Genomic DNA, 25392 nt, shown 5'->3' with positions numbered 1-25392 from the left:
GAAACAATTTAGAGCAGGACAGATATAAAACCACGCCCTTTTTATAACGTAGGGCGCATCGTCGACTGCAATTTGAAGGGATAAAAGGCACGAGGCTTCTACTACTGTATGAGCTCCTAGTATCGAAAGCTCACTGAGCAATTGTTACACAATAGAATCAAAAAAGTGAAAGGGTACAAAAAGCCCTATGCATAGCTTAGTTATTGGGTTGTTCGTTACTGTTAACTATTTTTCACGTTCGTTTTTGAAGCCATTGTTGAACACAAAGGAGTGGACCAGCAAAGCCAGGTCACTGTGGCTGACCGATCTCACAAATTGTTCGACGAACACCGCTTTCACATAATACGGCTTAGATATCAGCAATATTTCACAAGTAACAAAGTGCTCTGTCGTTTCCCAATGGAAAGGCGACGGAAGACGGTAAATCTTTTGCAATCCAGCCAAGTGTGAACTGTCAACGCCTTTCAAACGATTCGAAAGATTAATTTCAAAAGTAATAACACAATTTTCTTTTTTCTCGCTAATCCGGTTTGAAAGAGAAAAATTTAATAAATCCTTTCACGTATCCTGGTTCCCGTCGATGACGGGATGAAATTCCCTTGTTATTGATATCCCTGGTACTAGGGTGGCATGGATATGTAACAGGTGCGATCGATGTGTGTACGGCGCGCGCGAAGGGTAGGGGTTTATTTTTCATCGAAACGATAGCTTGAAATTTGTAATTGGAATATGGACATTTCGTAGTATGAAATGAAGTGCATTGAATTTTCCTACAATTTATTTGTAGTTTCAAAATCCAAACTCGTGAGAATCTTGACAAAATCGATATCAGATCAGACCTCTGTTTATCATGACAGATCATCGGACCACCTCGTATATGGTCAAAGGTTCTACCCAAAAATTACAGACCATGATACAAACGACAGACACACAAAGTTAGCCCGTACCCAAAATCGAGAAGACCCATCAGTTTGACTCCTTTTAGGGCTGATTTTTCAATAGTCAGATAAACATTATCTCAGGAATAATTCTGATGCTGTCACATCTGAATATTTGTATTAGACAGTAACAAATCAGCCCTTAATTATCGATAGTTAAATTTAAACTGACTCTATAATAATAATATAAAATAAGTCAATAACCATGCTTTCCTTGTCCTCAGCTGGTCGGTGGCGAGTTCGATATGGAGCTGAACTTCGTGATCCAAGACGCGCAGAACATCCAACACATGCTTGAGCTGCTCGACCACTGCCCACCGAGCCTTCAGGTTAGTCATGATCGCCTGGTAGATTACTCGGAGGTTGAAAGAAGACTTACAATGAACTTTAGTCTAACCCTTGCAATGCCAGTGGGAGCGCCCTATAAAATATTTACATATAATGAAGAGAGGAGAGAGCTTTTGTAAACATAGAACTAAAAGCTCCTCACTTCTACATGATACCTGACTCCGCTATAAGTGGAATAAAATATAGAACTGACCACATAAAACTTTTAAATTGCATATAAAATCTAAGTGAAAGAAAGCCAACATAAGCAACAAATAAAACGACAAGCTCGCTTTACAAATAAACTCACACAAACGCTTTCTATCATTTCAACTTGGCAAACACTGTTTCTTTTAACCCAAGACAAGTTTTATTTTTTTCTTTATTTATTCTGCCTCGAGCAGGTACCTGTCATGGTTACCGCCCCATATAACCGTCCTTTTCTATCACAAGAAATACAACTAAAGTCATCCTTTTCGTCGTAAAAGGAGTACAATGTTTTTTTTCTTCTTTTGGATGGAGTCTGGTTGGTTAATGCTGCATTTAGTTCTTTTTTTATTTTTTAAGGAATAATGACTCGAACCTTTGTGCATCTTACAGACTTATGCAGTCCTGGTAGCTAAGTAGATCAAGTTTAACCCTTTGGGGTTTTTGAAGCGTAGTTTGTGTCTGGGACGCAGGACGCCGTAGTTTTTTTTTACATAATTGCGAGGAGAACTCGTGTGAATTGTCATTTTTAAACAGGGATACCCTTTTGAGCTCCAGTAAACTTCTGTGATCCTGGTCCCTGTATGGATTCAACTAAAGGGTTAACTCGTCCCCTTATTTTATGGTATTATTTATTATGACAACTGACCTACCCACTTCATAATATAAACATTAACATAAACGTATGTATGTAGAGATAATGATGTATGTTGGGACTTGTATAACGCTACATAATCATAATAAGACACTATCACTTTCAAGTGATTACTAATTTTGTAAGTTGATTTCGTGTTTCCGTAGTGTAGTGGTTATCACGTGTGCTTCACACGCACAAGGCCCCCGGTTCGATCCCGGGCGGAAACAGGATAATTTTTTATTTTTATATTTTTTATTTGTAAGGTATAAATAAAGCAGTCATTTTTATTAATAACTATATTATGTGTTATAAAAACGAAATACATGGTTTATTATTATTATGTTAGGTACTCTTTCACTAGAAAATGCCTTAATTTGGTAGGTGCTGATTCCAGCGTATAGTAATTATAAGAGACATTACAATTTACAATATGAAATCGTTCTACTTTAAACCTTTTTCCATTAAAAAACCCCGCCATTGTCAGGTCACTCTACCTGGCTCATGCAATGTGCACAAAACAATCTGAACACGTATCCGGCATTCTCAAAGGGCAACAAACTTAATAAACAAAGCGGCCATTTTCATATTTTGTGCCTTCATTTCGTATGAATGCACTTCGCAACGGAATAACTAACTCCTGAAATGTTTAAAGTTATGCTCGTGTGCTGTCGCGCTCATGCGCCCCTAGTAGGTACTCGTTTGAATTAATATTACAAGCGGACGGACAGACTGAATTCCTGGTTTCAATTTTGAATCTGATATCCTACCTAATGCATTTTCATCGTTTTGCAGGACTTAATAATGTGGTGTGTGTGTGTGTGTATGTCTTTATCTTGCTTATTTATGTCAATTTCTTTTGGTGCAGGAAAAATTTGTTCTGCGGGAAAATCGCTCGAACAAAGGTTTCGTTTTTGCATTTTCCACACGTAAAAATTCACCTGCTTTGTCACGAAGGCTGTGCTTAATTTACCAGGGAAGTAGGAGTGTACGGGCAGTCAACACGCGCCGGGCTAATTAAGTGATATATCAAGCGAGCCAGGTAAATACTAGGCGCACAGGAATCCCGGGCGGTCGCGCGTGACGGCGCGTAGGCGTCGACGCGGAAATTGTACGATGTAACTTTCGGGAATTTCGGGATAGGAATTGTTTCAAACTGGAATTTAAACAATGCACATAGATTTAAAATGTTCAGAAACCTACTGATTTCGGCATTTTAACAAAAAAAATGCATTTTCTACTGCATATTTGCCATTTGCACAAAACATTTTATAAATAAGAACATAGGGCGAGAGAAAACGGTGTAGTCACATCTTCATCCCTTGTCGCCTGCCTGTGATGGACGACCCGTGTGACAGATAAGTGCTACGTCATCTTATTACATTTTTTTTTTCTTTATTTTCCTCAAGCAAAGGATCCGCACTTGACAGCCCTGGTTGTGTGTACGAGGCTTTCCTTTTTTAAAGGAGATAAATTAGTTGCCTACGGGTTGCAGGAAAGCCTACCGAGTAACGTATCAACTATCAACTGTACACTGTACCTACTTTATAATAACACCAGGCACATAATCTAAATAGCTAAACATTTCGACCCGGTGACAAATCCAACGTCATCTCGAGAAAAAAAGTTAGGGCATCGTTTTGAAAATTGGGAACCAATAGTGCAAAGCTGAAATTTAGGAAAATTTCTGATCTTTTCAAAGCTGACGCTTGATAGTCGTTTCCAAACTAATATCCGTTTTACATAATTACATTCTAATGAAATAAATTGACATAAAATAGGACTTACCTCAATTATGTAAAGATGTTGTCTGATAAACGTTAATACGCGGTAGGCCTCCAAATACCTACTAGGATCTCATGAAATATGACACGTAAAACGTAGGTGTAGCTGTAGACGAAAGCGGTTCGAAAATTCGTTAAAACTTTCACAACGGTCCTGTCGCACGAGTTTAAATTTAGAATGAGTTGTGACGTCATAAAAACAAGCATGAATTAATAACCACCAATAAAGTTAGCGGCCATTGTTTTAGTTGAACAAAAATAGATTTATTTGAATGATAGTCTGACTAAAGTTGAAAAAAACCAAGTTATATTCGACAGTAAGTTTTTTTTTCTTCAGAAACTACGAAGCTTTCTTTCAGGTAAGTATATTGTATTGAATCTTGGGAAAAATAATTCACTGAAGTCAAAATCTCACCATATTTTATAATACCTTTTTAAAATATATTTTGTACGTAATTTTGTGACTTTGTATGAAACCCGGCACTTTCGGAAACTGCCGTACATAAACTAGATGGTGTGTTTAATGTGCAAAGTTACTGCTGAAGCTTTAAGTGAGTGAAAAGTTGGATAATGTAGATATAAGTAACGATATTAAGGATAGAATAGAAAAGGTTATTTTAGAACATTATTCAAAAAATTCAAAATTCAAAATTGTTTATTGTTCAATTAAATATCAATCGTACAAGTTGCAAAGGCCCCTGTACTAGATGACAAACCAGGATAGCATAGGATTCTAGAAAAAAGGATGGGATAGAATATTCTATGTAGCTCCTGCTACTATTTAGCGGTTACGTAGCCATTTTGATAAATTTTAAGTTAATGTTAAAATTGTTTTTCACAGATGATAATATCTTTATATTATTTAAGTGATATCGTATTTCATGAGTTGCCTATTTAATTTAATTGCAATAATGAAAGTGTACAGAAGTACGGATGTTTCGTTTGATGGCTGAAATGAAACATAATTTTTGTGGCATTTTGCATACATTACGTGTTATTATTATGTTTATTATGTAGCCTGCATCGTGTCCCACTGCTGGGCAAAGGCCTCCTTAGATAATGACCACCGTTCCCGATCCTGTGCTTCTTTCGTCCATTGAGGCAAAAACCTGTCGAGGTCGTCCCGCCATCTCTGGGCACCCACTCGGTGACAATTCTGGCCCACCGGTCCGGGTGCATGCGACAGACGTGGCCTGCCCAGGCCCACTTCAGCTTCGCAGTCTGTGCGCCCACATCAGTACGTGTTATTGTTGTAAAATATTTTGTTACAATGTTGAAAAGAGAAATGTTTCGGAGCGAAACAATGCCCTATTTACATAATTACGTTTGCATTGTTTATCTACAGGGTGGCTATTCTGTCGTACACGACATCGATGTCACATGAAAAGAAAACATTGTAAGCATAAAGTCTCTACAGTATATTTATTGAACATTAATTTTCCTTTTTATTTTTTTACAATGCTTTAAAGTATTTTCATTATTAATAATTAAGTAGGTTGGTACACATACAGTATTTTAGCTGTAAGTTTTTCTATAAAAAACAGGACTATAAGAAAAAATATCAGAATCAGCTACACTATTTGGGTACATTGTGACTTTATGTGCGACTTTTATATATAGATGCGGTCGCACTTTCGTCAATAAGTTAGGCTATAACAGCCACCAGAGAGCACACGAGAGAAGCTCGCAGTCACACTGACCGAACACGGTCTGGAGAATATAGTATATAAGTTATGTAAGTTTATAGTATTTAAGTTATGTAAGTTTCTTTTATGTGTGTGTGTACAAATAAAGAATATTCTATCTATTCTATCTATCTATATATAATAGATGTCCGTGACATAACTCCTCTGCGGAGTCACCAGCATCACCGCCCTGAACAGTGCACTCTCAAAGCGTATTTATCCTTTATTTCCGCAACTTGGAAATATTTTTTTTTGCATTTTTCCTTTCACAAAGCTATGCAGAGTTTGCACAAAGGCCACGTTATTTTAAAGCAATATAACGGAAAATACGCGAAAGATATAAATATCAAAGCATTCCCACGTAATGTTTGTGTAAAATATCCTTTGGAATATGCAACGTGCAACGTATTATATTATATTTGTTTTTGTTTACTTGTGTTGGAGAGACAGGCTTTGTTACCTGTGTGTAGGTATCTATTATAAGTTTTCGTTGTGGGTGTAAATCTCTGTTGAATGAAAGGGGTTACTCTCTAAATCGACGAACGATTCGTCGATTTGAATAGAATCTTAGCGCATATCCGATTATTTTTAAGTCGGATTATTTTTCCATAGTCCCTAAGTTTGGATAGTTTTTCACGACGTGGACCAATGTATAGGATAGGCAATGTTTGTGTTATGTTCACACATGTGCCTACCCCTGTATTCATAGAACTTACAAAAGGTTTTATTCTTATTATTATAAATTCTTTATTGCACATAAAAAAACATTGTACAAAGGCGAACTTAATGCTAGTAGCATTTTCTACCAGTTAACCTTTGGTGATGTCGAGAAAGTGGTTGGTAGTGCGATAGGCTGAAAAGAGAGAAGGTTTGTTAGTTGTTGTTAAGTAAGTATATATACGTTTTACATTGTGTATTGGCACGATCGCATGTAGTTTCCAAATGAGCATTCAAAATACAACAACTGAATTTAATGCAATTAGCAGCCAACAAAAAAATCGCATTTTGAATAAATAATAAGACGGCATCAGAATTGTACGAAACAAAACTTAATTATAAAGAAGCGGCCACGTCCGTCGCTTTGAAGCGTTTCATTTCTCGCCGTGAACGCAGCCTTGTTCCTGATTAAAACGGGCGCTCGCAATTTCAACGCCTTCATTGTGCTGGTGCCCTGGTACTTTACTTACGTTGCCGAGTATCGTCGGGGCAGTTTTCTAACTTTACATTTTCGTCTTATCACGTGGCTATTTTCCACGGGTTTCCTACATAATTCATCTAAATTTTATCTAAGCATGTGTATAACTATAGGAACACTAGACATTTTAATTTAAATAATCAACAGTTACGTATTCCTACCTATATGGAGTACAACTACTTATTTACATGATATATTTTTACATCACTAAAAACGTAAATATATGGAATCAAGTTTTGGTACACTGAAACAGACACACCTACACACACTAACTGAATCATAATCATCTTCAATTCCAACGTTTGCAACTCCAACTCAGCTTGAAACATGTTTTATAACTTGTCAGAACCGCAGATACCTATCCCCATAATTACACTACAACCCTTCTTTGATCTCGAAACTAACTAACCTACTTAATTGTTTTGTCTGTAGTAATAAGGGTACTCCCACTAACTCAGCTTACCTTTATGCGTACTTAGAGAGTGGCGGGAATTCACGAACCGTGCTTGGGGGTAAGGAATTTCGGCGAATACCTTGGCTACCTTAGGTACAATTGAGTTCTGTGTAAACTAAATATTCCCAAACTCGTAGACCTAAGTATTTTTACTAGTTTTTCTGTACCTCCTGTTGGTTGGCTAGTTAAACATAGGTACTAACATTTATCGATACTTAAATTATTTAAATATTATTTTATAAAACCTTAACAGCATTGATAATATTATGAAGTAATTGAGCCAATTCATGTCCCATTCTTCACTGCCTGATCAGTAGAATAAAGCCGTCTCGGCGCCACCTAAATTCTTCCTCGACAAATTCTAAATCCTTCCGTACACAAGACTCGGTATTTGTTCCAATTAGTGATCTCTCCAGCCTTCCCTCAAGGGTGACATGTAAGGAGATGATCCCTTTACGTTTAATCTACGTCAGACTACGCTTGCTCACAGTTAAATCCCTTTGAAATTAATTTCCTTTAATCGCGACTCGCGCTCTAAACCCTGAACAACGCCATCTAGAGACAGAAACTGGAACTAAAATCAAGTTTAATCGATAAGCGTGTGCTGGTAATCAACATTCACTTTATGACTTCTTGTAAGTATATTGTGTAATGAATGGCTTAAATTGATCTAGATATTTGGTCAATGTATCACCGGGGGCGTAGCTCAGATGGTAGAGCGCTCGCTTAGCATGTGAGAGGTACCGGGATCGATACCCGGCGCCTCCAATTCGAATCTTTTTGGATTCTGAATTTTATACCACGGATTGAAAACTGAAACCAGGGCTTCCTTATATGGCTTTATTCTTACCTACTTACATAAAGTTACAATAAAAAATCTTCAATCTGCAATTTTTTAAGGTTACACATAATGATAATTCTCAGCCAACTCATTAGTGATGATTGTATTATTTGACAAGTTTTACTGAGGTCCAAGCGTATATCTACCTACAAATACCTTTAAGAAATCTGTCATTCTTCAATCAAAAACTTAAAATATATTTTTTGTTGCAGGCGGAGATATGGTCGGTGTTCATAGCGATCCTGCGCAAGAGTGTGCGCAACCTGCAGGCGTGCACCGACGTGGGGCTCATCCAACATGTCCTGCAGAGACTACCCAAGGCGGAGACTGTCGTGGCAGGTGAGCTCCTTGTGCTTTATGCGCGCCTGGTACTTGCGGAGTAAAGGAGTCATGGGATCCTTTGTCTTTTTGACTCATTGCGGTTGGATTTTTAGTTGCGTTGTGAATAGTGAATTTTACAAAATCATAAATTATCCTGTGGCCACGAAGATGTCAAGATCAAGATTCTTTCTAACTCTTTCCCTCCCCTCTCTTACTGAAGTTAATTATGTTTGTACAAAAAAGTGGATGGGCGTTGCAAATGTGTGAAGAAATCCTTTGTTACGTTTTTTGTTGAGGCAAGTAGGGCCAAATCCCACCCATTTTAAGCTCTTTTTTTGCTCGTGGTTTTTAAAGTTAACCTCCTAAAGTTTATAGTGCCCTTGTAGTCTGGTCGATATAATATCCGCAAGCTTTGCATAATTAACCCTTGGGGTTTTTAAGGCTATCATCCTCTGATCGATATTTCATACCAGACATCCGTTGACGAAACGTCACCACCGATTACTAACAACACAACAACTAATATCATAGTCAACAAACATAACAAGATATTAGAGATGGCAGGAGCTTATAATGTTAACACACTCGCATAGTTTTTTTTTTGGTCAATTACCTATTATCCCAAAATCAATGAAGCGTAACATTTTACCAGACAAACATAACATTTAAGAGGCATCTCTAGTTTTGTAAATTTAGGACGACTTTGGTTTACCTGCTCATGTTTTTTTATTCATAAGAAGAAGGACCAAGCTCCACCCATTTGAAGCTCGTCTTTTTGCTCGTTTTTAGTGAGTTAACTTTCTATAGCTTATAGTGTCCTTGTACTGTAGTTGATATAATATCCGCAAGCTTTGCATAATTTTAACCTGTTGTTTTTTATCCTTGATCGATATTTCATATTAGCACAATTACGACCAAATGAGGCATCACAAACAACTAATAACATAGTCAACAAACATAACAAGATATCATAGAAGACATGAGGTATTCGTTCGTTGACATATTCAAATATTTTTTGTACAGATAACATCCCAAAATCAATGAAGCGTAACATTTTACCAGAGAAACATAATATTAAGAAGCATCTTTAGTTTTCAATTGTCAGGATGACTTTGTAATACTCATGTTGTTACGTATTAGTACTATCTAGTTGAATTTTTAAATAAAGTCTTAACTTAATACGTTTTGTTTTACTCGTAGATCGCCTAATAACATGGTTATTCTTTGAATTAGTATTTCTAAATACCTACCTATCTACATGTTAAAGTATAATGTGCAAACGAGCACATTATATGATTTTGATTATTTATTACTAAGTCACTCCCGATATATCCACCTAAATAACGTATTTAAATCTTATCCTCATGGATATATCGCTCTATCTTAATATTTGTTACTTTATGTCTAAATATAAAGATTTATGTAATTCCAATACATTTTGTATGAACTCTTTTATATTTATAAATCCCTAGTCACAGTGAGAATTTATCAACTTTCATTACCTTACAACAGCTGACAGAAAACAGCTGGAGGTTTTTTCTTCAAACATGTGTTGCACAACAGCTGACTGTTTTTTAATATATAGATAGAATTGTTTGATACTCTTAGAACCCTATACAGCCCTGGTGTGGCTGAGAAAATTCTTAAACCCTTTCATGAGTCGGAGGCGCGATGCGATTTCGACGACTAGGTACTTGTACTTTATCCATAGAGAGACATTAAAGAATGCTTTATCATATTATGAACAATTTGATATTACTTTTCTTTTTTGCCTAAGTATTTCAGCGTGTTTTGAAACTATACAAGGCCAGAACGCACCCATAGTGTACTAGCACTGTAGGTATAGTTTCAAGTGAAAAAAAATATTATTTGACTTGAAAATATACACGATTTGTGCGTACTAATCGCGTATACTTTCAAGTTGGGAATTACTGAATCGTTCTTGAAAATATACATTGCTATTACGCACATTGCTTTATTCGCGTACTTGTCGCATATAATTTGTACCTACATGCTGATTCTGATTTGCTTAACTATTTCGGTAAATGTACATGACTACAATTTACTTTATCTGCCTGTCATACTTATAGAATGTTAATAAATAAAGATGAACAAGCTCTAATTTGATTGATAAATTGATATTTATAGCAATCATACTTGCAAGTTACTTACTTATATCTTATTATTTATATGAATTAATAGTAATACACTCACGAGCAATGAAAAAGTTCCAGTGACAATAGCTCGTCGGCAATATTAAAATACATTTAACAGCGCATCAAAATATTATTATAACCAACTAAAAACGTACATTTTGATCAAATTCTAAATTAAATGTTTTAAAAAATTGGGGTAATTTGGTGTTGACTTTTTGCTACTTGGACTTATTTATTGCTCGTGATTGTAGTAGGTATTACCCTATTACAAACCTATTTTTATCAAGTTTTGAATTCACCGTAATTGTCTTTTATGAATTGTTCTACACCCTCTTCTCTTTTAATATTTACAACAGTTCTACAGTTTAATTTAAATCAATTTACTTTTTAACTGTACGATGTAAACAAAAAACGCGTCAAGAAAACAATGCCAAGTGCGGAATAATGATGCAATGTTTAGAAAGCAGTAGACTAATTACTATCTCACATGAAAGAAAGAGAGAGCAACAATTCCAAAGGGCTACCTGGTAACTAATCATGTATAGTTTCAAGTGCTCGCATTGCCGCTTGGCACTTGAAAATATACACGATTAGTACGCAGTGGTAACTGCTACAGTATATTTTCAAGCCATAATTTTGGCCCAACTTACTTGAAAATATACGCGATTAGTGCGTAATGGCCTTGTATACTTTCAAGTAAATAATTGCACCATTTTAATTTGAAAATATACGCGAGCAGTCCCAACCTCTGCGTTCTGGCCTTGTATAGTTTCAAAACACGCGTTGTCGATAGGCCTCTCAACGCTAGTGGCTTCCGCTTCATTCTCAAGAACCTCGGTCCTCAAGCATCTTATGTTTAAAAGCAATTAAGTTAAAGTGTAGGATCGTTGATAATGACGAAAAATCCCTTCGTTTTCGTATTATAAACAATGAGGGTGATTTTGAAAACACAAATTTTAATAACGGTAGAAACATATTTTTATTTTCACTGAATAGCTTCAATTATGTTATTTATTAGCCCATTAAAAATAAAATGCCCCACAAACAACTCCCATGAATGTTTTAAAAATAGAAGGGTAAGGAAGGAAACGCAAAAAATAAATGAGTTTAGTTAATACAAACAAGGAAACAGAAACGAATTTCGTAATGTAGACTTGTAGACTTGGCACCGCCAATTTTCTTTATCCTTCCAAATTTTTTATCTCTTTCCGGAATGTAGGGCGGACTCCTGATACACATTCAGAACAGGTAACTAAGGTAAGGGGGTGGGCGAGTCACGCTACGCTACTGTGACAAACCTATTGTACTTTTCTGCTTCCTTAGTACCTTTTTCGCCTTTGATTTCGCAGGCCTTTATTTTTCACTACGCCTTTGAAACCTGTAACGGGGTCAGTGTGCCTGTGAAATGAGCGAGCGATGTTTTTCTTTTGTCTTGTTTTTTCCGCCTCGGCACGTCGGCAGGTTACCTATGCAAACATTATATTTTTATGCATAGTATATCCACGTTTATTTTATTTGTTGCACCAGTATTTTAGCTAAAAGGTTTTTTAATCTTTCCTGTAAAATGTGCATTAAAATCTACTCAAGTAAAGGCCGAACCATTCAGGTTGTCCACAACTTAGAACTTGTCACCATTGCAATCGTAAATTGCCAATATATTTTCAAAAGAAATCTATTTATGAAAAATGAAAAGCTGTAATGGCCGTTCCGATTATATCGCCGCGAGATGAATGGCGTGAGATTGCAAAGATCAAGCAACCTTCCATTAGTTTCAAGATAAACACTCTCCAAGAGGTAGAAAGGAACAAAAAATACATCCCCTTCAAAAACTCTACTGGCTTGCCTTTCGTAACACGTCTTTACAACCCATAGTACCCTAGTAGCCCTGAGAAATAAGTTCAACCCTTGCCAGTAGGGGGTCCCTCTGTAGTTTTCTCATATACCGTTTCGTTTTATGGTGTGCTGGTAGTTCTGAGAATAATAAGATTTTTATATCCTTAGGTGCATTGTGCAAAAAAATATAAAAAAAACTCCGTAATTGCCTCGAAATGTAAGAAAATATCTTCTTACCACTTCTTTCCATCCTATTCTACCCTAGTCACTCTGAGAAATCGATTTTACCCTTTACCCTGTCCCTTTCACTACATCTTGTATATTATAAGAATCGCAATTTAAATATTTAGCTAATTTAAAAAGTAACGATTACGATAAAAAAGTTTACCATTATGTTAGATCCGGTGTTGATGAGATCATTATGATGTAATGTCAACAAGGTTACATAAATTTACAGGAGCTGTTCTGAGGAATCAGTTCCCTTTCTAGTTCTAGTGTGATCAAAAATTTATCCAAACATGGATCGTTGAGCGTGAACACACCTAAAGTGTTTTCTCATGGTGACTAGGGTAAAATAAGATAAAAAGAAGTGGTATGATGAATCCATAAACATGATTATTCGAAAAAACTATTTCATTAAAAATCCTAATCCTGATACCTACTTCTTTCATTCAAACATTAACGGAGCCGAATGTAAATAAAACATGCTCTTGTGTTTATTTAATTTTACTTACACTACCTGAAATTTTATTCTATCCTAGTAACCCTGAGAAAATCATTTCAATCTGGCCTACAAGTTGGTCTTAGAGTTAACTTATATAACTTATATGTTTGTTCTAGTAGTTTTGAGAATATTAAAGTTCACTTTTAAGACGTAATATGATTTAATTCTTTGTAATTTTTTCATGAGAGATTAAGTTTACCGCATAACTTCTGTTTGATTATTGTTGATATTAATTAAATAGGTTACGTAAACAAAATTACTAGGATACCAAATAATATTAAGAGTAATTCTAAAAACTTAAAAAAACCTATGAAAGCCTAAAAAAAACCAGTGAGTGTGAATGAGAGGCAAGCAAGGCCTTAAAGTATCCGCCATTTTTAAGTCTTGAAATATTTTTTTTTTATAAATACTCAGGTATAAAATGGGTGGAGACTGAAATGGGTATTTTGGGCATTGATTATAGTAATGCGCCTTTCCACCCTATGTTAGCCTAGTAACCCTGAGAGCGTATGTTACACACCAAAAGATTTAAACTGGTTTCTCAGGATGTCTTGGGTAGAAGTAGAGAAAAATTAGTGGTAAGAAGGATAAAGCCAAGAATCTCATTGTTCGAAAAACATATTTGATGACATTGAGGTGACACTCAACTTTTTGATTGAAAAAAATTATTCAAAATAGTTATAGTGGAAGAGAGAGAGAGAAACATATATAACTTATGAAACGATATATTTTATGGCGTTCTAGTAGTTAAGAGAATATTTAAGTTTTCACTTACAGTCGTTTTTAAGGCTTTAGGAGAAATTAAGTTAACCGAGTATTGAGTATTGTTGACATTAATATGTACAATAAAAATACCTATATTAAAGAAATAATTTAAGGTTAATTTGACATTAATTAAGTAGGTTATATAAACAAAATTACTAGGATACCAAAACATATTAGGAAGTGATTCTAAAACTTTAATAATACCAGGGTGTTTAAGTGAGAGGAAAGCCAAATAAATTATCCGCCATTTTTGAGTCTTGACATATTTTTTTTTGTTCATAAATACTCATTTATATTATGGGCGGAGACTGAAATGGGTATTTTGGGCATTGAATTCAAAGTATGGGCGTTTTCAACCTATGTTAGCCTAGTTACCCTGAGCTGAGAACTTATCTTAACCCTATCCTTAAAAAAATTACTTACGTATACTTTGACAAAGCAATTTAACTTTCAATGTATAATAAAAATACTGTTCGTTTTACTAAAACTTTGTTGACATTAATAGGTACTTTTTACTATTTTCAGGAGCTATTGTAAGATTGTGACCAAAACTTTGAAATTCTATTTGTTACTTTCAAATCCATCCATCCATGAGATTGAGATCAATAGATATTTACAAGTGATAATGATAATCTAAAGATTCTAAAGTAATAACTAGTAATAAGATTTCTTTAGTAGGTATATTTTTAAAAGAAATGCAAAATGGCCCATTTAAATCTGGGTTTGAAGCGGGATCTTCTCAACATCGGGTAGAGACTAAAAATAACGGTTCCGTGTTACTAAAGACGTCACTGCTAAATTCTTCACAATAAATGTCCTTCAATCTCATTCTCCCCTGGTACTCTTGAGAAATAAGTTCAACCCTTCCCAGCATGGGATCCTCCAAATTAGTCCGAAAACACGTGAATCGTGCCAATTACTTAAATTGCCTTATATTGTGGTTTATTTAAGTAAGTGGTTTTGATTACATTAATTAAGGATTATGTCAACATTACTACTAGGGTACCATAGGATCTTGAGAGATGTTTCTATAGTTTGGTGAAAAAAGCGGGTGTCCCACAAAAACTCTTTGAGGCCAGGTACAAAATGGGCGGAGTGAATAGTGAACCGCCCAAACCTAATTTCTAACAGAAATAAATCATCACGAAAGTGACATACGTAAATCCTTTCTAATGCATCTGTTTCACAAATCTTCTTATGAGGAAATATCTTCTTGAATCCGCACAAAACGTCTACTAACCTAGCAGTATCAGCATCATTAGTATTAGGGCTGATTTTTCAATAGTCAGATAAGTGTTATCTGAGGAATAAAATTGTAGCTGTCACTGTCTAAATACCAACATTCAGTCGCGACAGCATCAGAATTATTCCTCAGATAACTTTTATCTGACTATTGAAAAATCAGCCCTTAGTTTTGCAACTGCTATAAAATAGATATATAGAATATTCTTTATTTGTACACACACATGGAATAAAATGACATAACTTAAATACTAACCTATTTATGGTCGTATATTCCGACTCTAGTCCAGCCGGTTCAAGTTACTTAGCGAAACTACGATCGAGAATGTACTAGGAGCCGTGAACGCATGATGATAAAACGTTAATTATTCGTTCGTTTCACGGTTGGGGTCCCGGCGGCTGTTTTCAGGAGCAGCCCGCATTTACATAGCGCCGCCGGTCCACATTCAAATGAGGCCCAGGATTCTTCCCGACTCGCATCTCGCTTTTAAACCTGTAATACGTAAAACCAGTGAGTGTTAAAAGGAAAGAAAATAAAATAACCGCCATTTTTGAGTCTTGACAATTTTTTGTGTTTCTAAAACCTCAGGTATAAAATGGGTGGTGACTAAAATGGGTATTTTGGGCATCGAGTTCAGTAATAGGCCTTTTCACGCTATGCTAGCCTAGTAACCCTGAGAACTTATGTTAACCCTATACTCGAAGAAATATAAGCTAACTCGCTGAGTCGCATTTTCTTTTTGAACTGGTAATAAATACTATTACTACTACTACTTACCAATGTAATCAAAAAAGTTGTGTTATAATTTTCCCATGTGAGTGTGTATCTGTGGACTTTGACTACGGTTTGTCAGTCGTTTTTCGAGAAATACTTGCTTGTTGATATACGAAGTATTGAGGACCTGTTTTTCTCATTTTCAATACAATTTTTCAGACAGAATTACATAATGGCTAAAATTGTTTGTTTAGGTGTGAAGCCTGGATAACACAATGTATTTATTTATTTACATTGTATTGACTATTGTTGCTAACTACTTTGCTGCCTTTGGAATCATTCAACAATCATACATTGTTGTCAATATAAGATTCATATTAATATTATTAAATGGAACAGTATGTTTGTTACTCTTTCACGCAAAAACTACTAAACGAATTTAGTTATAATTTAGTATACTGGAAACTCACACCGTTTTTTAACTTTATTGTAGGCTATTTTCATTCCAGAATTCCAACAGGAAAACTTTTTGAGGCAAAATGGAGCTTGCAAGCTACAGCTAGTAAATTAATAATTAAAATATTAATTCAAAATAATATATAATATATATATATAATAATAATTATAAATGCGAAAGTAACTGTGTCTGTCTGTCTGTCTGTCTGTCTGTCTGTTACTCTTTCACGCCAAAACTACTGAACGGATTTGAATGAAATTTGGTATACATACAGTTTAGACCCTGGGAAAGAACATTGGCTACTTTTTATCCCGGAATTCCCACAGGAAAACTTTTTAAGGCGAAGCGAAGCGCGCGGGATCAGCTATATAGTTCAATATAATAAAGAACTAATATTTTTATTATAATAGTTTGACGTAAGAGACGAACTAGGACAAACCCAGTCTCGCTACGAGCCACGCAGGGTCGAAAATTAAAACTCTTGAGGCCCAACTCCGAATTTATTTATGGGTCACTGTCTCGTAAAGTGACCTTATAAATTTCATGTTGTGTTTTCGACTGAATTATGATTTAAAAGGGACCAATTAAAAGTTTAAGCGGACTTTTATACATGAGGAAGACGTTAAGAGCGGGCTGGAATAATCGGGTTTTTAGGGTTCCGTACCTTAAGAGGAAATATGGAACCCATAAGTATTAGTTTGTTGCCCTTCCAGTTATCGGTAAGAAACGGTGTGAAAATAATTATTTATCATAGTATTTATTGGAGTATAAAGTACCTGCCTGATTAGAAAGTTATAAAAGGTTTTTATGCTTCAGTTTTATGATGAGTGAGATATGATACACTGTAGCATATTATTTAATCGCTTATTTACATATATTATGTAGTTTTTAAGTATGTTTTGCCACCGGGGGCGTAGCTCAGATGGTAGAGCGCTCGCTTAGCATGTGAGAGGTACCGGGATCGATACCCGGCGCCTCCAAACGGTATTTTTGGATATATTTTTTAATGCAACTGGTAGGTATATTCTTAAAAAAAACAATTTTATTATACGATTATAATCAGGCCTATTTTAGTTTTTAACAAATCAAATGAAACAAAATAATCCCAGATGTTCGAACAAAGTGAAAGGCATCGCTGCGGCATTGATATCCAAAATGTCACTTGCAAAACTGGTACTTACTCACTCGCAGACATAATTATTTGTGAAAAATATTGATATCATTTATTTTGTATTATTTACCACCGGGGGCGTAGCTCAGATGGTAGAGCGCTCGCTTAGCATGTGAGAGGTACCGGGATCGATACCCGGCGCCTCCAACGGGTACATTTTTACTTTTTAATTGTTTTATCGGTACATTTTCCCTGAAAGGTCCAGATAATGTAATTGCTATTGGTCCACGGACTTACAAAGTGACATTAGCCGGGGTCCGCTGAATAATTCAGACCCAAATGTGTGTATTTATGTATATCCTGGCGGAATAAAATTAGGGAAATTGCATTAGATATCTTATCAGGGCGGCATTTTCCTTGTAATAATATCTTTGTCACTGGCTTTTCGCTGGCGCATATTTTATGAAACAGAATAGGTAATGTATAATTATTATAATTACGGTCTTGTTTATTGGTGGGAAATACGTGAAAATTTAAATTGTTAGGACAATGGGGGAGGATAATTCGCACGCGCGAGTCTGCATAATAAAATGAAGCCACAAATGCAGCTTCAGTTGGAATCAACGGCTTTATAAGTTCATTTAGGCCATTGTTCTCTGTTTGTTTAGTTAACAAATACTCGTACTGGCTTCTGATGGAATTTTCATGGGAATTCTAGCATAGAAAGACTCTTCATAAGCCACGGTTCCCTTTATAAAATACTAGCTGTTCCCGCGCGCTTCGCTTCGCCTTAAAAAGTTTTCCCGTGGGATTTCCGGGATAAAAAGTATCCTATGTTCTTTCCCAGGGTCTAGACCGTATGCATACCAAATTTCATTAAAATCCGTTTAGTAGTTTTGGCGTGAAAGCGTAACAGACAGACAGACAGACACAGTTACTTTCGCATTTATAATATTAGTTAGGATTAGGATGGCTATATTTTACCTGTTGCAAGTTAGCGTTAGACTCAGACGTTTTGTCAGGAAAACAAAATCTACATATCGGTAAATGAAAGTAAAGATCAACTGAACAAATTCACTGTATCTTGTAAGCTGGCAACAAATCGAGATACCTATATACCCTGAAGGGTTACTGTAGATTGACAAAAAACGAGCGAAGCATGAAGATAGAGTCGTGTTTAGCGCAGCAGCGCTACGAACCATAGTTTTTAACCCACGACAGAAAAAGAGGGGCGTTATAAATAAGTTTTACGTGTGTGTGTATCTGTCTGTGGTGGTGTAGCTCCCAATCGGCTGAACCGATTTCCTTTTATTTTTTTAGGGTGATTGGTAGTAATGTTAATCCCGCTGTTTTTTTTCAATATCAGTGCTACCACGCAAAAGTTATGCTACGGTTGAATATCAGGGATCTTTAACGTTTGTTAAGTTATTCATTATTATAGAAGGGAAAATTGAAGTGAAAAGAGGAAGGCCAAGAACATCATGGTTTGAAAACATAAAGACATGGACATTGCCACACTCAAGAGAATGGCACAAAATAGAAAATTATTTTGCATGATGATCACCGACATCCTTTAGGATATGGCACCGAAAGAAGAAGAAGTTATTCATAACTCAATTAAGGACCACATTATTAATAAATTTGTTAGCTCACTGTGATGCTAATCGTAAATTTTAAGTAAAGTATAAGGTTTCTATATGTAAAAACCTGTAACTGGCATGTTTGTTACTATTAATTTAACTATTCCTAGTTCTAGTAGTGGGTGCAGCAATGCACCTCTGCCTACCCCGCAAGGGAGTACATTAGTACAAGGCGTGAGTGCGTGTGTGTGTGTGTAGTTCTATAATTCCATGCTGTTGGTTTTACATGCTTCATTAATAAATAAATAAATATGCTAGAGTACACCCCTGCTCCACACAGTTCAGGCGTGTAGCGAGTTGTTTTCGACGTATTATTTTGTTTTAATTTAACTTTTGCGTCGGCCCGGATATTCTGAATAACACAATCGAGTTCGTTGTGAATTTCAGCGTTGTTTTACACGCGGCCTGTCGGTGTTATTCTTTTCTGAGAGCCTTTTTCAAGGAAGATCCGTTTGTTTTCGTGCGTAAAACAATGTTATTTTGTAGACAAAGTCTGTTGTGTCTATTCGTAATATAGTATGTATGCTATATACCTATGCAAAATATATTTATATAGATATACAAATAATAAATAAATGACTAGGATTTTATAACTACTCATGTATATTGTAAGATAGTGAAAACGTACATACCCATGACATGAAATTACACAAATAGAAACCAAATACATAGATAACTATTCGGTATGGGCTTTTTTATCTCTCGTTGAATACATCCTTTGTAAATAAATGATACACAGTCATCAAGTCTTGTCATATATCGGTCCCAGGAAAAATCGAACTCGGCTGAACAAAGCAGCTGTCACAACAGTTACCATTATCTACCTATAACTTACCGCTACATAGGAACTCCGCTGAGATAATCCAACTAGCTAAAACTCAAAGCTTTCATGCACAAAGCACGCGAATGCATCAAAGTATCAAGAAATCCCCGCACTCTAATTCAAATGCAGAATGCAGTCGAAAATATAAAACACATTACCGACCCCCGAGACTAATGGGCACCACATTGTTCCGGACGTTATCCGGACCGCCGGATAATCCGGAGTAATCCGGACCGGGCGGACCCGGACCGCCGCCGCCATTGTTGGACCTCGGAGAGCGGATTTTAATACGAAATAGATGGAGTTTTTGGCGTACAGTGGACGGCGGGCTGCGAGCGCTAGGCCTGAGCTGGAAGGAGGCCAGAGTGGTTGCTGAGGACAAGGCAAGCGTGGCGCACGCTTGTAAAGGCCCTCTGTACCACTGGGGTACCTTAGGACAGCAACAACAACAGATGGAGTGTCCACCAACCCGCACTAGGCCAGCGTGGTGGACTAGGCCTCATACCCTTCCTACATTGGAAGGAGACTCGTGCCCCAGCAGTAGGGAAGTGATGGGTCGTGATGATGAGATGGAGTGTCAGTAAAAAAGAAACGTGTCGACAAATAACACCCCACATCCACCACTGCGCTCTTATTTCGAATTTGTTAGTTCGGTTCGAAGATTTGTGACTATATTCATTGGTAGGTACTTACAATGGTTGTACAGTAAAAAAAATGCGAACAGTTTTGTTTGCTTTGATTTTGTATGTGATACCCCATCTGTTCGTATATTGTAAATCTAAGTCGGAGAGCGTTGGACTTTTAATGCTTACTTAATCGCGCTTATTTCGCTTGTCTTGCGAAAAAGCGGCGGCGAATTTCGGGAAGCGAATGGTCGTTCTGCTAATGACCCTGACTGTAAGTAATGGCGTAGGATACCTAGGAACTCTTCTCTCTGCGGTTTGGCTTTGGAAATTATTTTTCTCGTGAGTTCGGTAATGTTTGCCGTTTTCTGCAACTGAGAATTTGGCGGAAATTAAACATAATCGCTCTTCAAAATTAATGGATGTAATTTATTTCAGAATTAATTTGATATAAAATAAAAAGTCATTGTTTGTTGAAGCTTGCTTTTAATGCTATAATTTAAAAGGATCGCCTCTGAAGTGGCTTCACTTAGCCTTTCTTAGAAGGAGGGTCTGGGTTCGATATCAATTAGGTTTATCCCTTTGCCCCTAACAATATTGGGGCAAGATCTTCTGTAATATGAGTATGAGCTGAGTTCAGCTTTTGTCTTATTGTATACTAGCTTTTCCACGAGCTTTCAACTCCAGGAAATTATCTAATGGACATGGGCCTATCTTGAGGGACATTGTTAGTGATTGTAGGTAATGCATTTTGATTTTTGATCCTTTCTTTGAAGGAACACGTTTATTTATTTATTTATTTATTTAAACTGGAACACCAGCAGCTTATACAACTAACATTATTACTTACTTACCGCCATCATAATCCAGCCTCTTTATAATATGAAGTATGAAGAATAGGTGAAAGTGGTTTTTATTTGTACATTGATTGTTAAGGTGGTAACTTAATCATTTCATATTACCAGTAGCTCAGCATCACCACACATCGAATTAGATACGATTGTGGTTTGGACCGAACAGTTGTGGCAAAGTTTAAATTTTCTATGATCGATTCGCTTTATCGCAATTTCGATCGCAATGGAGGGCGTAACCACAAATAGAGAATAGTTTAAAATCCATTAGAACTTGACCCCAGTATTGCAATACTTTAAATTACACTGCGGACCACAATACGCTGGTGGTCGGATATTCGACAGCTGCGGGGAATTCCCTCCATTTTGATGGCATCCATTTTGCAATGATGCCAGTGTTGCCGTTTAAGTGATTTTGCCAATTAAACGGGAAAAATACCCGAATTACCCCTTACTTTATTTATGGCCGGCGCGCCGCCTCGGGATGTTGTTTTTGAGGTGGGCCGGTGGACATTAGCATACAGTTTTGCCTCTTCTGTATTTTTGCGATCCTGGTATTTTTCGTTTTAACATACGCTGTGTTTTATCACTGGAAAACGAGCATTTGACCCACATTTCAAGTAAACAAGCCACGTATTTTTATGTCTATCAGTGCTCTATTCTTGTCTGTTCGATAGTATCAGTTATGTTTGTGGCAGTGGCAGTATCCCCCATTTAATTCACATAACCTACCTTTTACAATATTACTTACATGTATGATTAATAAGAATTGCCAAACGATGGAATATGGCTGTGGCTTAAAAAATATATTATTTTCTTCAAGTGTCACATTGCGATCATTTATCCGCCTCACTATTTTGATTATCGATTATGTTATAAATCTTACTCATGACATTTCTCCTCCTTGTTTCAGATCTCCTGATAGAGATGCTGGGGGTGCTCGCCAGCTACAGTGTCACGGTCAAAGAGCTGAAGCAACTCTTCAGTGCCATGAAATCTGTCAATGGCAAATGGGTAAGTTTTGTTATGGACTTGGGTATAATTATTGTTAGCACATTTATGACTTCCCAAGATTTACCTAAATTCTTTCTTATACAAAAATCATTACGTATTTTATTTTGGATTTAACATAGTTACTGCAGAATGACATATAGGTATGTAATAGTTTTTTCAATAAATTTGAATCATAATACGTTTCTACCCATTTCGAAAGCATGAAACAGGTAAATTATAGGTAGGTAAGTACAGCTTATATTATGCTGTCTATTTCGTAGATAATCATTTATCCCGTCCTAAATGCCACGTACAACCACAAGCCAATTACCAGGGATTCATACGCGCACTAGAGCTCTAATGCGCCACTCCACGTACCACTAAACAGCCTGTGAATCCTGAATTTGCATCTTCATGCGTGCTGTTTGGTTGCCACAGGCGGCAGCGTACTAATTAGACACTGAACGTGTTAAGGTGTGATGTTATCCTAGTAGCAGGCCATGTTTTGAATGAAGATGGCTATGTGCAAAACTGTGCATCATTAATGCCTTGGCTATGATAATATTTATTTCACACCAAGAACATTGAAAAAATATATTTAAAAAACCAAAATTAAAATAGGTACAATATTTTTTTTATTATATGGTGTAAATTTATAAAGTACCTACATACACTATATATTTTAAATGTCCTTAACTACGCGAGGCATAGGTATAGATAGCGCTTAAACTTTCGACCCTCGAAGCTTTCTTAGGAAGGATTATTTTTAAATTTACTGAAAGGTTTCAAGAAAAATACTGCAGATAAATAAAGGATTTAATTTGAGTATTAACTCCCAGCTTTTCCTGTAAAGGGATGTTTAACAATGAATTTAAAGTAAAATTAACTTTACTTGTAAATATACAAATCATTATTGAACCTGTGATGGTTTTATTCTTGACCATCAGTTTGTATTTCAAAACTTCTAATCTCTATTTACAATTTAATATTGATTCAGTTTCGCCTAAAGGTCACTGGTACCAGGGTAACATAACATCAGTGTTACTGTTAACCGAGACTTGCATCTAATAGCTACTATCCTGTTACAGCCGCGACACTCAGCGAAACTCCTGAACGTGCTGCGTCAGATGCCCCACAGAAACGGACCCGATGTGTTCTTCAGCTTCCCGGGACGAAAAGGCTCCGTAAGTAACACCTCTTGTATGCTTCTGTCAGCCTGGTGTTGCATGTGCCCCATTCCGAAAGGGTTCCAGGTTATTAAGGTTCAAACGTTGTTTGAAAATGCAATAGGTAGGTTACGATTACGATGCGACTGCTGATTACTTCGCCAATCGGTTGAATATTTCATCAATTTTGAGGTATAATATGATTAATTTATTTAAAAATCCCCATATTTCAGTCCCTTTGTACAGAAAAAAAAACCTCAAAAAATTCCAGTTGGAGGCGCCGGGTATCGATCCCGGTACCTCTCACATGCTAAGCGAGCGCTCTACCATCTGAGCTACGCCCCCGGTGATACATTTAAATGAATTGTACGATATTATGTGTAAAGAAAGATTACTTGATATGCCTGAGGCGTTGACATTGCGCCAGCGCAAGAGTGACGTTTCGGTAAGGAGAGCATTACTTGTTTGCCTTTCACTTCAGTTAAACACACGCGTACTGCCTACCGTATTATGTTTGCCTAGTTACGCGTCGATGTTTACTATTTTTAGTTTATTTTATCTTAATAATAAAGTAAAAAAAAAAAAAAAAAAAACACGCACTCACGCCTTGTACTAATGTACTCCCTTGCGGGGTAGGCAGAGGTGCATTGCTGCACCCACTTTTCGCCAGAGTGTTATGTTAGTCCCAATGTAATAGGGGGCGGGCCTATTGCCATTTTACGGGCACATCCAAGACCCGAGAACAAATATCTGTGTTTAAACAAATATCTGCCCCAGCCGGGAATCGAACCCGGGACCATCGGCTCAGTAGTCAGGGTCACTAACCACTACGCCATTCGGTCGTCTAATAATAAAGTATATCTGCAATTTACATAATAAATATGTGTCGGATGAGTCAGCGCGACAACAAATTCCTACTAACTACACAATTATTGTTAGAGCTGAATTTTTCATGCGTACGTGCATTTTTTATGATCTTTAAAAAAAGTCTGATTAGGATCACATACTAAACTTGATGATGCTAAACAGCACATCTTTTGTACAGTGCTCCCATGGTTATCTCTGTGACAGCTGCAGTTCAGATGTGAGTTCGTAAAGCCAACTTAAAATCTCATACAAATGTCCCAAAAGATTACGTTGCTGGATAGGGTAGTGATAGGGGCCTCATTACTTTTAAAACTGAAATGAGAGCATTTTATAAAAATATTTTTATAACTGTTTGCAAAAAAATACCGTTTGGAGGCGCCGGGTATCGATCCCGGTACCTCTCACATGCTAAGCGAGCGCTCTACCATCTGAGCTACGCCCCCGGTGGTAAACACAAACAAAACTGCAATCTTTATTAATTTACAAGGTTATAAATACATACGTAGCTTTCTTATATACCGGGTACAAGACCTGTAATGTTATGCAGTGACGTAATGTTGGATTCGTTTATCATTTTGTACGTGCGACAAAGAAGCCTTCCTTATCACAGACCTCTCCCAAGCATCCTCGTAACACTCTGTCCTCAACCTTCCTCAACCACCCCAGATACCTGCCTAGAGTACCTATACCCTGGCAATCTAGCACAAGTCAGCGTCTACAAGTTAATCCTATCCTACTAATATTATAAATGCCAAAGTTTGTGAGTATGTGTGTATGTTTTTTACTTCTTCATGTCAAAACGGCTGAACCGATTTTAACGAAATTCGGTATGGAGTTGGCTGACACTTTTTATCGCGGTATTCCCACGGGAAAACTTTTTAAGGCGAAGCGATGCCCGCGGGAACAGCTAGTATGGTATAAAAAACTAGCCGATGTATTTTAAATGTGTTTTAATGTATGTTTAGAGTTTAGACCTTTGCACAAGCTGACTTCTGCAACTTTTATTACCTCGCTTTAAGTTGTCTATTACCAAAGCCAAG

The 25392-nt window shown here is 36.6% G+C and overlaps 1 protein-coding gene and 6 non-coding genes across 21 annotated transcripts in view; 5 read left to right on the top strand and 2 right to left on the bottom strand.

The window, feature by feature from the left end:
* The window catches only part of LOC105381404 (neurobeachin), a 462556-nt gene that overhangs the window by 236574 nt on the left and 200590 nt on the right, over positions 1–25392 (top strand). For all 15 annotated transcript variants that reach the window (XM_048625253.1, XM_048625256.1, XM_048625257.1 and 12 more), the window contains 4 exons: positions 1163–1267; positions 8278–8404; positions 22240–22340; positions 23408–23503. In XM_048625253.1, coding sequence (XP_048481210.1) covers positions 1163–1267; positions 8278–8404; positions 22240–22340; positions 23408–23503 — 429 coding nt within the window. The remainder of the gene's footprint in view (positions 1–1162; positions 1268–8277; positions 8405–22239; positions 22341–23407; positions 23504–25392) is intronic.
* On the top strand, positions 2264–2336 carry Trnav-cac. Its single transcript has one exon. It is a non-coding gene; the product is annotated as a tRNA-Val (tRNA).
* Trnaa-agc lies at positions 7920–7992 on the top strand. Its single transcript has one exon. It is a non-coding gene; the product is annotated as a tRNA-Ala (tRNA).
* Trnaa-agc lies at positions 17186–17258 on the top strand. The gene has a single exon. It is a non-coding gene; the product is annotated as a tRNA-Ala (tRNA).
* Trnaa-agc lies at positions 17524–17596 on the top strand. The gene has a single exon. It is a non-coding gene; the product is annotated as a tRNA-Ala (tRNA).
* Positions 23758–23830, bottom strand: Trnaa-agc. Its single transcript has one exon. It is a non-coding gene; the product is annotated as a tRNA-Ala (tRNA).
* Trnaa-agc lies at positions 24723–24795 on the bottom strand. Its single transcript has one exon. It is a non-coding gene; the product is annotated as a tRNA-Ala (tRNA).

This window comes from Plutella xylostella, chromosome 14 (genome assembly GCF_932276165.1).
Source record: "Plutella xylostella chromosome 14, ilPluXylo3.1, whole genome shotgun sequence".
Lineage (NCBI taxonomy): Eukaryota > Metazoa > Arthropoda > Insecta > Lepidoptera > Plutellidae > Plutella > Plutella xylostella.
The sequence above is the reverse complement of the archived record's forward strand: the minus strand, read 5'-3'. Positions and strand labels throughout refer to the sequence as shown.